The sequence below is a fragment of the Microtus ochrogaster genome, chromosome 6 (genome assembly GCF_000317375.1).
Source record: "Microtus ochrogaster isolate Prairie Vole_2 chromosome 6, MicOch1.0, whole genome shotgun sequence".
Lineage (NCBI taxonomy): Eukaryota > Metazoa > Chordata > Mammalia > Rodentia > Cricetidae > Microtus > Microtus ochrogaster.
The window spans coordinates 69,481,483-69,492,839 of NC_022013.1; the positions used below are offsets into that span (position 1 = coordinate 69,481,483).

The 11,357-nt window shown below is 47.2% G+C and overlaps 1 protein-coding gene across 5 annotated transcripts in view; it reads left to right on the top strand.

Annotated features, from left to right (window-relative positions):
• The first annotated feature begins 556 nt into the window (after positions 1-556).
• The window catches only part of Dedd (death effector domain containing), a 13,833-nt gene continuing 3,032 nt past the window's right edge, over positions 557-11,357 (top strand). The window contains exons 1-4 of one of the 5 annotated variants that reach the window (XM_005348808.3): positions 558-1,663; positions 3,350-3,382; positions 10,395-10,783; positions 10,948-11,055. In XM_005348808.3, the coding sequence (XP_005348865.1) occupies positions 10,459-10,783; positions 10,948-11,055 (433 nt within the window). In that variant the 5' untranslated portion in view covers positions 558-1,663; positions 3,350-3,382; positions 10,395-10,458. Of the gene's footprint in view, positions 1,664-1,770; positions 1,825-2,109; positions 2,713-2,756; positions 3,383-10,394; positions 10,784-10,947; positions 11,056-11,357 lie in introns of those variants that run through there. The other 4 variants (XM_013346937.2, XM_026779671.1, XM_013346938.2 and 1 more) reach the window with 4 other exon arrangements.

Genomic DNA, 11,357 nt, shown 5'->3' on the forward strand with positions numbered 1-11,357 from the left:
CCTGCCTCTGCCTCCCGAGTGCTGGGATTAAAGGCGTGCGCCACCACCGCCCGGCTTTCAGTCCGGTTCTTAACAACAGCTTTTTTCAAATGTACCTAGTGTCCTTTCTTCTTCCACAATCCATAGGACACATTTTAATCCACATCTTACCTGACCTGTTACATGTAACACTTTAAACCTTTCTTTCTTCCTGTTTGCTCCTTCTTACTGTCCTCTTCTCAGCTTCCTCCCCTCGTCTAATTCCTCAAATACATATTTCTTCCTCTCTAGGCCATTATCCTCTTTTACAGCGCCAGTAACTATCCATATGCACAGAAGCGCACTTTAAAGTTTCTTGGTTTCCAACCCACACGGTCTCCCTTAGAGTTAAAATAATATAACCCAGTTCTTCAAGTCAGAACATTCATACCACCTTATCCAACGCATGCCTTCCTACCTACACACCACCACCGACTCTTCCTTATCTTCCTAATTGTTCTCTCCTCTACTTTTCCAAACATTCTTTACAAGGCAACCGGTGATCTCTCTCTACGCAGCCCCGCTCCCTGGGGACTGAACACCAGGCTTAACTGTGCTAAGAACACATTCTCTCACTGAGCTAACGTTATAGTGGTCTTCCTCCTCGCTTAGATGAAGCCCAAACTGGTCTCCACCTTCAGAGCTCAAACAATCCTCCTGCCTCAGGCTCCAGACCGGCACTAACATGCCCAGGTTGGCAAGTAGTGATCTTTCTACAATACAGACATAATTGCTCACACCTCTGTTTAGACCCTTCAAAGCCTTTTCATTGCCCTTAGGATAAAGTAAATCTACAAGGCGGCGAAACCAGATCCCTCCCTATCTCATAAACCTTATGCATTACCTTTTCCTTTAGCCACGTTAGGCTGTTGGCAGCTCCAGAACAAACGTGAGCCCCACCCCACCTCGCCCCCCTATTCAATTCCCGACAGTACTACTCGAGTCAGCTCAGGAGAGACGTTCGACAGGAAGTGAAAGCGCAAAAGGAAAACACTGAAGGGATGAATTCCGAGAGCAACTCTGAGAAGCGCTGCAAGGTCCGGGTTTCAGAACGTCCGGGTGACAGGAAGTTCAAAGCAAAGGTTAAAGCCAGATCTTGAACTTTCACCCAAGTTCACCAGGCAGTCCAGCTCCCGTACTATTCCGCCCTTACGTGTCATGGCTGCCAGCCCAAGTCTCCCAATGGGCTTCGGAGTCCGATACCAGCCAGCTCTGGCGCCACCAAGTCGTCCACAGCCAAGCGCGTTACTCTCTCCGCTTCTTAGAACCGCCCCGAAACCGCCACTAAGAAAACCCTGCGTTGCCAGCTTGCCCCAAAGCAAGATGGCTGCCCGTCTCCATTCTCTCTTCCCTACGTGAAGCTAGCCATTCCCTGCTTAATGCCGCTGCCAGGCTGCCCTCACCTAGTATGGCTCCTCCGCTCATGCCTCGTTATGGTCTCGAAGCCGACACTAACCGGCCAGGTTCCGGGAGGCGCTGTGCAGGATGCAGCCACCCCCGCCCGTCCCTCCCCTCCCCCACGCCCGCGGCGGCGGCGGCGGAGGCGGAGGCGGCGGCGGCTGGAGCCCGGATGCGGCGCCGGGAGACAGGCCCGGGAGAGCCGCGCGGATGGATCCAACATGGCGGCGCCGAACCTGAGCCGAGAGTGAGGCGGCGGGGCGGCCGGAGTGGGGAGGGGGAGTCGAGTGGGACGGGGCGGGGCCGGGCGGGGCCGCCGAGGGCTTGGGGGAAGGAAAGTGAAGGGGGAGGCGGTGGCGACGTCCAGCCGGAGAACCTCCGGGGAGGGAGGTGACGGGACGCTGCCAGGTGGGGGAGGGGAGCGGCCGAGGGGGGCGTGCAGGGGAGGTGGCAACTGTGGGAGAGGGCAGGGGTCGGGGCGCACGAGTGCGAGCATGGGGAGGGGCGTAAACAAGGGCCCAGGCCGGGCCAGGCCAGGGGTATTAAAGAGGCCGAGGTGGGGAGCGGGGCTGGGATCCAGCGCCTCGAGAGGGGTAGGAGCAGGAGGGAGAGGCTGAGGGTGCGAAGGGGCAGGGGGCTTGTGGCATGCGGTGGCAGGAGGGACCGGACTCCCGGGAGCGCTGTTGTGAGGACGTGGGAGAAGGGGGGAAGAATTGGACTTGAGACGTTTCGTGAAGGGAGGCTTTCAAAGTGTTAAAATTGGAAGTGGAAGCGGAAGGGCCTTGGGGAGAATTCGGGTGGAAAAGGAGAGAAGGAGGGTTTGGGAAATGGGGAGAGTGGAGATGTGCCGAGGCGGTGTAGAAAGTGAGAGACCCGGAGGAAAGTTTGGAAGGAAGGGGAGATAGGGCAGTGGAGCTGCACGGATGAGAGAGGTTTGGGGGTTTCCCTCTCCCCTGTGGAAAGACAGCAGAGTTAGGCAGTATCAGTTGCAGCCAATTTTAATTGCCAGGCGCTTAGCTTTTAATAGGGTGGGAAGGGCAGAAAGGAATGGTCATGTGGGTTTGGAGAATTGGAGTTGAATGAGGGTTCAACCGGATTTGCTTTCCAAAACAGACTCTTGCTTACTGCTTCCTTGTTTTTCCTGGTTACAAATAGGGAGATGAGTAAAGCGCTCTTCTAGTTTTTTTGTAATTAGCCGTACAAGAATGGGGAGGGAATCTTGATTGGAACCTTATATATCAAGGTGGAGGCGCTGGGAGCCTGAGGAGGCTATGGAAGAGGCAGCCTGGCATTTAGGTAATCAGGCTAATTAAATATGCCTTCCTTTGCAGACCCTCCTTTGGCTCTTCGGGTGCTGGGAGGGAGGGGGTCCATATGCGTATTTCGAGGCCTGGTTCTTACTGAAGCGTAGGCGTGACTGGATGCTGCTTTAGTGGCTATTTTGTTCTTGTGTGCTAAAGGAAAAGGTGAAGTTCGAAATTGATTCTGGCCTGCTGAGTGAAGTCTAGCGAAGGAAGTGCTTTCTTGGGCTGCAACTTTTCCCCTTCCAGGTCCCCCTAAGCGCCCATGTTGTAAGAAAATAGATGGACTAAGGATCTGAGGAGAAAAGGGAGAGGGTGTCAGCGGAATGGTTTTTTTTTTTTTTTCCCAGAGATGGTTGAGTTGGGGCTCTTCTTGCTATGAGCCATTGAGCCTGGAAATTCTTGGGGTTGATACTACATTGTGAATTGACAATCAGAGAGGGGACTTTGTTATGTTTGAGTTCTCTTCTTTAGCTTGGAGTACTTTGTTCAGTGAGGTGACTTTAGGCTCCGATGACTTTTTTGGCTAACTGTGGACCTTTGAAGTTTCAAAATAAAGCTTGAAATTTTGCTCTTTCCCTCCTTACTTGTTTTTGTTTTTGTTTTTCTGCTGGCTTTGAAACTTGTGCTAGGAAGAGACCTGGGAAATTAAATTTCTTGCAAAGGTAAGTCTGGAACTTTTTGTTGTTTTCCAACAGTGGAAGGGACTGGGAAGGGTATGGCAGGGGTATGGTGAGGTAGATAGATGCTAGGGAAACTGAGGTTCACTCACTCTTCTGAGGTTATTAAGGTTTCTCACAGTTACTCCTCAGGTAACTGGAGTTAGACAGGAGGAAGAAAAATGGATCGTAGGTGTCTTGGGACAAAGTCCTAGCTTTGGTTTGCTATTGTCTAGCTTTCTGGTCAGCTCTGAGTGAAGCGTGTTTAGCATATGGAAAGCTGTGCTCTTGTACATTAGCTGTGAAATATTTCTCTTGGAGGGTGACTGAGGCACTTCAGCAGGAAGGCTTTTCTTCTAGTTTACTGTCTTGTCTCTCCCAGCTGTTCAGAGTTCTTGGGATTTTTTTTTTTTTTTGAAAACATACTGTGTAATTCTGTCTTCCAGATATATCTGGTTATGTTTTTCTAGTCCCACCAGCAGGAAAGCACTTCATGTACTCTAACCGCCTTGAAATTTTTTTCACGTAGTAGTTGCTTCAAGGTTCAAGCCACTGTCCTCACCCCACCCCCTCCAAGACAGGGTTTCTTTGTGTAACAACTCACGGTAGACCAGGCTGGCCTCGAACTCACAGAGATACACCCGCCTCTGCCTCCTCCTCCCAAGTGCTGGGATTAAAGGCATGCGCCACCATCGCCTGGCAAGCCATTCTTTTTTTTAGACAGGGTCTCACTATGTAGTTCTGGCTGGCCCATAATTTGCTATGTAGACTAGGCTGGCCTCAATCTCACAGAGATCCATCTGCCTCTGCCTCCCAAGTGTGGGGATCAAAGGGTGTGCCACAACACCTGGCTATTGTCACTTTTTTTTTTAAAATTCTTCCACATGACTTAGTCTTGTAAGGGCTTCCAAAAGAGTCAAATATTTTTTTTTCTCTTGTGAAAATATAGCTGTTATTCCTGTTAGAAAGAAGCTACATTTTCATCCTAATATTCTTCACATATTGTTTCTGATAATCAAAGCACTTTAAAAAGTTAGAGTTGTCATTTCTGGATGGGAGAGTCTAGACTGCTTGGGCATGGAAACCCAATAGAGAATAATCTATCTGGAAGAGACTGTCTAGGTGCACATAGCCTCTTAGAGGCTCTTGGTTATTTCAGTCCTCCCTAAAGGAAGACAAACTGGGACTTCCGGAAAATCAGCAGTTCATCAGAATCTAGAATTATTCTGTGCTAGGATATATGTAGCTCAGTAGGAGAGCGCTTACCTACTCATGCCTGAGGCCCCTAGGTTTTATCTCTAGTCCAAAAAAATTTTGCATGTTAATATCTGAAATAAAACAAGATCATTCAGTGGATCAGTATACTTGTTTATGGTTGTGTATCTGTTTGTTTTTATAGAGTCTCACTATTGTAGATCAAGCAGCTTTGAACTCAGAGATCCACCTGCCTCTGCCTCCCAGGTGCTGGGATTAAAGGTGTGCCATCGCGCTTGGCTGCCTGCTGCTTTCTGTCTCAGTAGTTACCGTATCTTAGAAACCAACACAAACGTTCTTTCTAAGAAATCTGTTTGGAGGAGTATGTTCTGACCACGGTGCTATCTTCCATCTAGGGGCTCTGTGTCTAGGCTGAGTTCTCTTGCCACTGAAAGCTGAATATAATTTGGATTAAGAGGAAGTTGGTAACATTCGTTTCATCCTGAAGTGAGATTCTTAGACACCTTGGCTGGGTTGCTGAGTTAACTCACAATCCTAGATGATAATTAAGTGGGGAGAGCTGCCCACCAGCCTGCACGCCAGCGTCTTGATATTATGCTGGAAGACATGCCTTGGGAAATGCTTATTTCTGTGTTTTGCTCCCTTGCATAGTGTTAGTCTGATCAGTGGCCCAACAAGGAAGAGTCTGGATCATTTGTGTTGGTTTTGAAGAAGATGGCATTTTCTTAGTCCCACACAATTTCAGATATAACTAGGTCAAAGTAGACCTCCTGGGATGGACCAGAAGGGAGTATGTCTCTACCACCTGCTGTTCACCTGAATGGCAACAGCAGGCGACAGAGGAGGCATTGCTGGGGTGAAATGAAACGCCTTTGTTATAGTTGGATTTAGGAGTTAAATGAGCTGTGTCTGACTGGCCATCCTTTTCTTGTAGAATATGATAGAATTGTTTTGGGTTGAAGAGACCTAATAGCGTCTCTGGATCTAATAAGGAAAGTGACATGCATCCTTTTTTAACCATCTTTCATGTAAAATAGAATTTCTCAAACTTAGTACTATAGACATTTTTATCCAGATTATTATTATTTTGGTTTTTCAAGACAAGGTTTCTCTGTATAGTTTTGGAGCCTGTCCTGGAACTCACTCTGTAGACCAGGCTGGCCTCGAACTCACAGATCCACCTGCCTCTGCCTCCTGAGTGCTGGGATTAAAGGCTTGCACCACCACCGCCTGACGTCGTCCAGATAAACTTTTGTTGATAGTTGTCTTCTGCGCTGTAGGATGTGTAGCGGTGCCCTAGCATTATTGGATGCAGGTAGTAGGCTCTTCACAAAGCTTGACAATCAAAACCATCTCCAGTTTCGTCTCATTGCCAGATGTCCCCTGGTTGGACAAATTGCTCTGATGAATTCTAGTACCTTTGATGATCTAGGACTTAAAAGTGATTCTGTCCCCCTCCATCCCTCCCAAGTGAAGGGTGTTGATCCCAGAGGATTGAGACCTATTGTAGAATTACATTGATTGTGGAGTTAGGACTACAGTGTTTTCCTTTATTTTGCCTCATTTTCCAGGGACAGAGTATGTGGGGGTGGTTTTTCTTAATTGCTTAGGGTTTCAGGACACTTTGAATTAGAAAACCAAGGAACAACCTGCTCTTCTGATTGGTTGGACGTGAAGCCTGCCCATCTGTTTTCTTTGGGATGCTTATAATCAGCAGCTGGCCAAGGGAACAGGTGGGATAGGGACCATGAAAAAGTTACAGGGACTCTAAGGAAGCTCAGTTTTCTCCTGCTGCCTACTTGAGCAAGAAGCTATTTTTCCTCAGCAGCCCCATTTGTACTCGGTGACAACAGGTGAAACGGAAGAGGAAGAGATGGGGAAAGCCAGTGTGGAGTTGAATAATGGTTTCCTCAGCTGTTTCCCATAGTGTGGGTGGGATACCTGGGCTATCAAAACTACATGTGGGTTATATTTCCTTTTTTTTTCTTGGATTTCTCCTTTTTCTTTTTAAAATTTATTTATTGTTTTTTTCTTTGTTTTGTTTTCTTTTTTGAGATGAGGTTTCTGTTTGTAGCCTGACTGTCCTGGAACTTGCCTTGTAGACCAGGCTGGCCTGCCTGCCCCTCTGGAGTGCTGGGATGAAAGGCATGCATCGACTGGCTTATTTTTTCTTTTAAAGGGAAGGAGTCTCTCTGCACTTTCCTTGTTGGGTCACTGAGGGAGAAAGGTTCCGTCAGCTATCATGATGGTCCTTCTGAAGTAGCTTAGCACTCTGTTCTTCTTTTCTCTTTGGTGCTAGGAATGGACTCCAAGGCCTCATGAGGGCTGAACATCACTCTACCACTGAGTGATAGCCGAAGCTTCCCGGTTTCTGTCTTGTCCTTGTGTGTAAAATGGTCGGAACATCATCTTGTTGAATAGGGTGGTTTGCTGTGGATAGTTTTTTATGGTCTGGAGACAACTCTAGCTGGATTTATGTACTTGGTTACTGAAATATGGAATGTACTCGTGTGCACACCCCCACCCGCCCCATTCCGAGTCAGGTCCCACTGTATAACTCAACCTGGCCTTGAATTTGTTATCCACCTCAGCCCCCCTAATTCTGGGATTATAGGCGTGCACACGTACAGCCATGCCTGGTTTCCATGTCTTTTTGGTGGAGTCCTCTCTCTGTCTTGGACTTTGATGAGTTTGAGTTTGGTTGTTCAGTTGGTGTTGCTCGTGTTGTGACCTCTTAGAAATTCAGTTCAATTTCCAGCAACAGGCTGCTCCGACAGATGTCTGCTATTAGGGTTAGGATTATAGAGATGAGCCTGGCAGTGGTGGTGCACGCCTTTAACCTCAGCACTCAGGAGGCAGAGGCTGGAGGATCTCTGTGAGTTTGAGGACAACCTGGTTTACAAATCAAGTTCCAGAACAGCTAGGGCTGTTGCACAGAGAAACCCTGTCTTGAACCCTCTCCCGCCCCCACCAAAAAAGATTAATGGTGGTGGGTTAGATGTGGTGGCAAATACCTTTCTTTAATCCTAGTACTCAGAAGGTAGAGGCAGGTAGATCTTCAAGTTGGAGGTCAGTCTGGTCTACATAGAGTTCCAGGATAGCCAGGGATACAAAGAGAGACCTTGTCTCAAAAAACCAGCACTTCCCCCACAAATATTGATGGTGTTAGAATCTGCCTGTAATCCTAGCATTGAGAAGGCTCAGGTAGGACGAATAAAAGTCCATTGCCAACCAGGCGATGGTGGTGCACACCTTTAATCCCAGCACTTGGGAGGCAGAGGCTGGCAAAAAAGAAAGTCCATTGCCTACCTAGGTTACTTAGCAAGTTCAAGGCTAGTCTGGGCTACATGTTGAGACTTTGTGTCAAAAAAAAAAAAAAAAGATTTAGAGAACAGAGACTCCTTGAAAGAGTCAGTTGCAGAAGCTGGTGAGATAGCTCAGCAGGTTAAGGCATGTGCTACCAAGTCTGACAATCTGTCTTCCATCTCTGGGACCCACTTGGTGGAAAGAGAACTAACTGGCCCCTGAACGCTGTCCTCTGACCACACGTGCACTGTGGCCGTATGCCCCCACACGCACACTCACACACTCACAAAATAAATAAATAAATGGAATACAAATTAAAATAGAGCCAGCTGTAGTAGTATAGTTCACACGATGATCGGAATCTGAACCATGGCAATGGCAGTAGCAATGAAAGGGAGAGCACACTTAAGAAATATTTTGCCGCCGGTTGGTGGTAACATACGCCTCTAATCCCAGCACTGGGGAGGCAGAGACAAAAAAAGAAATATTTTGCATTGTATAGTAGGAATTAAGAACTGGCTGTGGTTGGTGGTCTTGGTCAGGGTAGAACAATACTCAGTAGAACTATCTCTCAAGACAATAAGTATGAATAACTATAAAGTGGAGGTGAAAACTGTTAAGACTAGATGATTGGTTGATGATATTACCCAGGATGAGTTTGTGAATGAAATACAGGACTGTGATTGGTCCTTCGCAGGAGTTTGTTATATGCCATCTGTGAGGAAGGGTAAGTTTTTTTTTTAATTAATTAATTAATTTATTTATTTATTATGTATACAATATTATGTCTGTGTGTATGCCTGCAGGCCAGAAGAGGGCACCAGACCCCATTACAGATGGTTGTGAGCCACCATGTGGTTGCTGGGAATTGAACTCAGGACCTTTGGAAGAGCAGGCAATGCTCTTAACCTCTGAGCCATCTCTCCAGCCCCGAGGGGTTAGTTTTTTGTTTGTTCTTGTATTCTGTTTTTGAAACCAGTGGCCCAGAATGGATTCATCCTCCTGTTGCGTGAGGCTCTCAGTGTGCTGGGATTATGGTGTGTGCCACTATACTCACTTTGGCCACTGAGACTTTGAGGTTAAGGGACATGCTCAAAGTCACACAACTAGAGTTTGTAACGACACAGTCAGAATTTAAACTAGCTCTAGCTAGTGTCTGATTCAGTGTCTATATCAAAGACTGTATTCTCTACTTTTCGGTTTTGCCTATATTTAAGAAATGGGGCAGATGGTGGTGGTGCACACAGGTGGATCTCCAAGGCTGGCCTGGTCTACAGAGTGAGTTTCAGGACAGCCAGGACTACACAGAGAAACCCAATCTTGAAAGAGAAAAATAGGTTGAATGAATGAATGAATGAATGAATGAATGAATGAATGAATGAGGCCAGGTGTGGTATTGCATGCCTTTAATCCCAGCACTCAGGAGACAGAAGCAGACAGATCTCTGAGTTTGAGGCCAGCCTAGTCTGCAATGGTTTTAGGACAGCCAGGTTTACATAGTGGCCTGGGGCTCTCTCTGTAGACCATTAGTTTGGTCTCAAACTCCCAGAGATCCTTGTGAATTCTAGGATCAAAGGGATACACTGTCCAGATGTTACTCTTACTGTATTTTTTTTGTTTGTGTAAGATGGGGTTTCAATAAATAGACCAGGTCCGTGTGGAATCAGAGCTTAGTGTCTCTCCCTCATCACTGCTGGTTATAGGCATGTGACTCCATGATCATTGTTTTCAAGGGACCAAAAGCAGTGTTTTGAAGGCAAGAGGTGTTGTAGAGTTGAACAATCTGGATAGCATGAAATAAAAAAAAACAAAATTTGAGATAGTTTCTTGTAGTCCATACAGGCCTAGATCTTGCTCTATAGTTGAGGATGGCTTTGAACTTCTGGTTTGAGTGCTAGGATTACAGGCATGCTTTATCACACTGGCTTGTTTTGTTTGAGAAGTGGTCTACCTATGTATCTCTGACTAGATTGCAACTTGCTGTGCAGACCAGAATGGCTTCAAACTTAGGACAGTCCTCCTGCCTTTGGCTCCTGAGTGTTGTAAGTACAAATGTGTACTCTCATGCTTAGCTGCAGTAGAAACTTCTGCACTATGAAACTTCTGAACTATGCCATACTAAAATCACACAAAAATTCTCAAGGAAGTGACTGTATCCCTCCGTAGGATCTGGACTTAGGGTGTCATCTGTTCAGTATGAAGAGCCTTAGGATGGCTTTTATTTGTTTGTTTTTTGAGACTGGGTCTCTATGTAGCTTTGACTGTCCAAGAACTCTGTGGTCTACTTGTGTCTGCCTCCTGGATGCTGAGATGAAAGGCATGAACCACCACACCCAGGATGGTTTTATTTGTTTATTTACTTAATTTTAGTAAACACTTTGTGATATTTAATAAATGTACTAAGCAGTATACTGTTAGTAGCATGCTGAGACAATGCAGATAAATAAAATTAGTTGTTACCAGTGTGTGGCTCATGGGTTCTTGGCCTGTCTTACAGGACACTGGAGATTGCAGCTGCTGAGCAGGGGTTCTGGAAGGCACTCTGTCCCTGAGCCTCTAGCATGGCGAGCCTGAAGCGGCGGGCGAGCCAGGTGTGGCCTGAAGAGCATGGTGAGCAGGAACATGGGCTCTACAGCCTCCACCGTATGTTTGACATCGTGGGCACCCACCTAACGCACAGAGATGTTCGTGTGCTTTCTTTTCTCTTCGTTGATGTTATTGACGACCATGAACGTGGACTCATTCGAAATGGCCGTGACTTCTTACTGGCACTGGAGCGCCAGGGCCGCTGTGATGAGAGTAACTTTCGCCAGGTGCTGCAGCTGCTGCGCATCATCACTCGCCATGACTTGCTGCCCTACGTTACTCTCAAGAAGAGACGGGCTGGTGAGGGCTTACGGGGTCTGGGAGCACTTGAGTACGAGAAGGCTCGTGGGAGTTAGTAGCATAGGAGTCTAAAAGGGAGGTGGTCTTGACCGAGGGAGCACCCAGAGAATAAACTGTGAGACCCTTGTGTATTTTTTTCTGAGTGCCTCGTTCTCCTCCTACAGTGTGCCCTGACCTTGTAGACAAGTATCTGGAGGAAACATCAATTCGCTATGTGACCCCCAGAGCCCTCAGTGATCCAGAACCGAGGCCTCCCCAGCCCTCTAAAACAGGTGAGTTTTTACTTGTAATTTTCATAATCAAGAATATTGACCCCATCACATGCCTGGGTGGGCTAACATAATGAAAGGATATTGTCCTCTTCATCTACCCATTAAAAAAGTCAGAGACTGGGGTGATGCTCAGTCTGTAACGTGCTTGTTGCCTAAGCATGAAGACTCAAGTTGAGCATCCCAGCACCTACATAGAAAAGCTGGGCAATCAAAAAGAGTGGCTGTAGCCGGGCGGTGGTGGCGCACGCCTTTAATCCCAGCACTCGGGAGGCAGAGGCAGGCGGAACTCTGTGAGTTCGAGA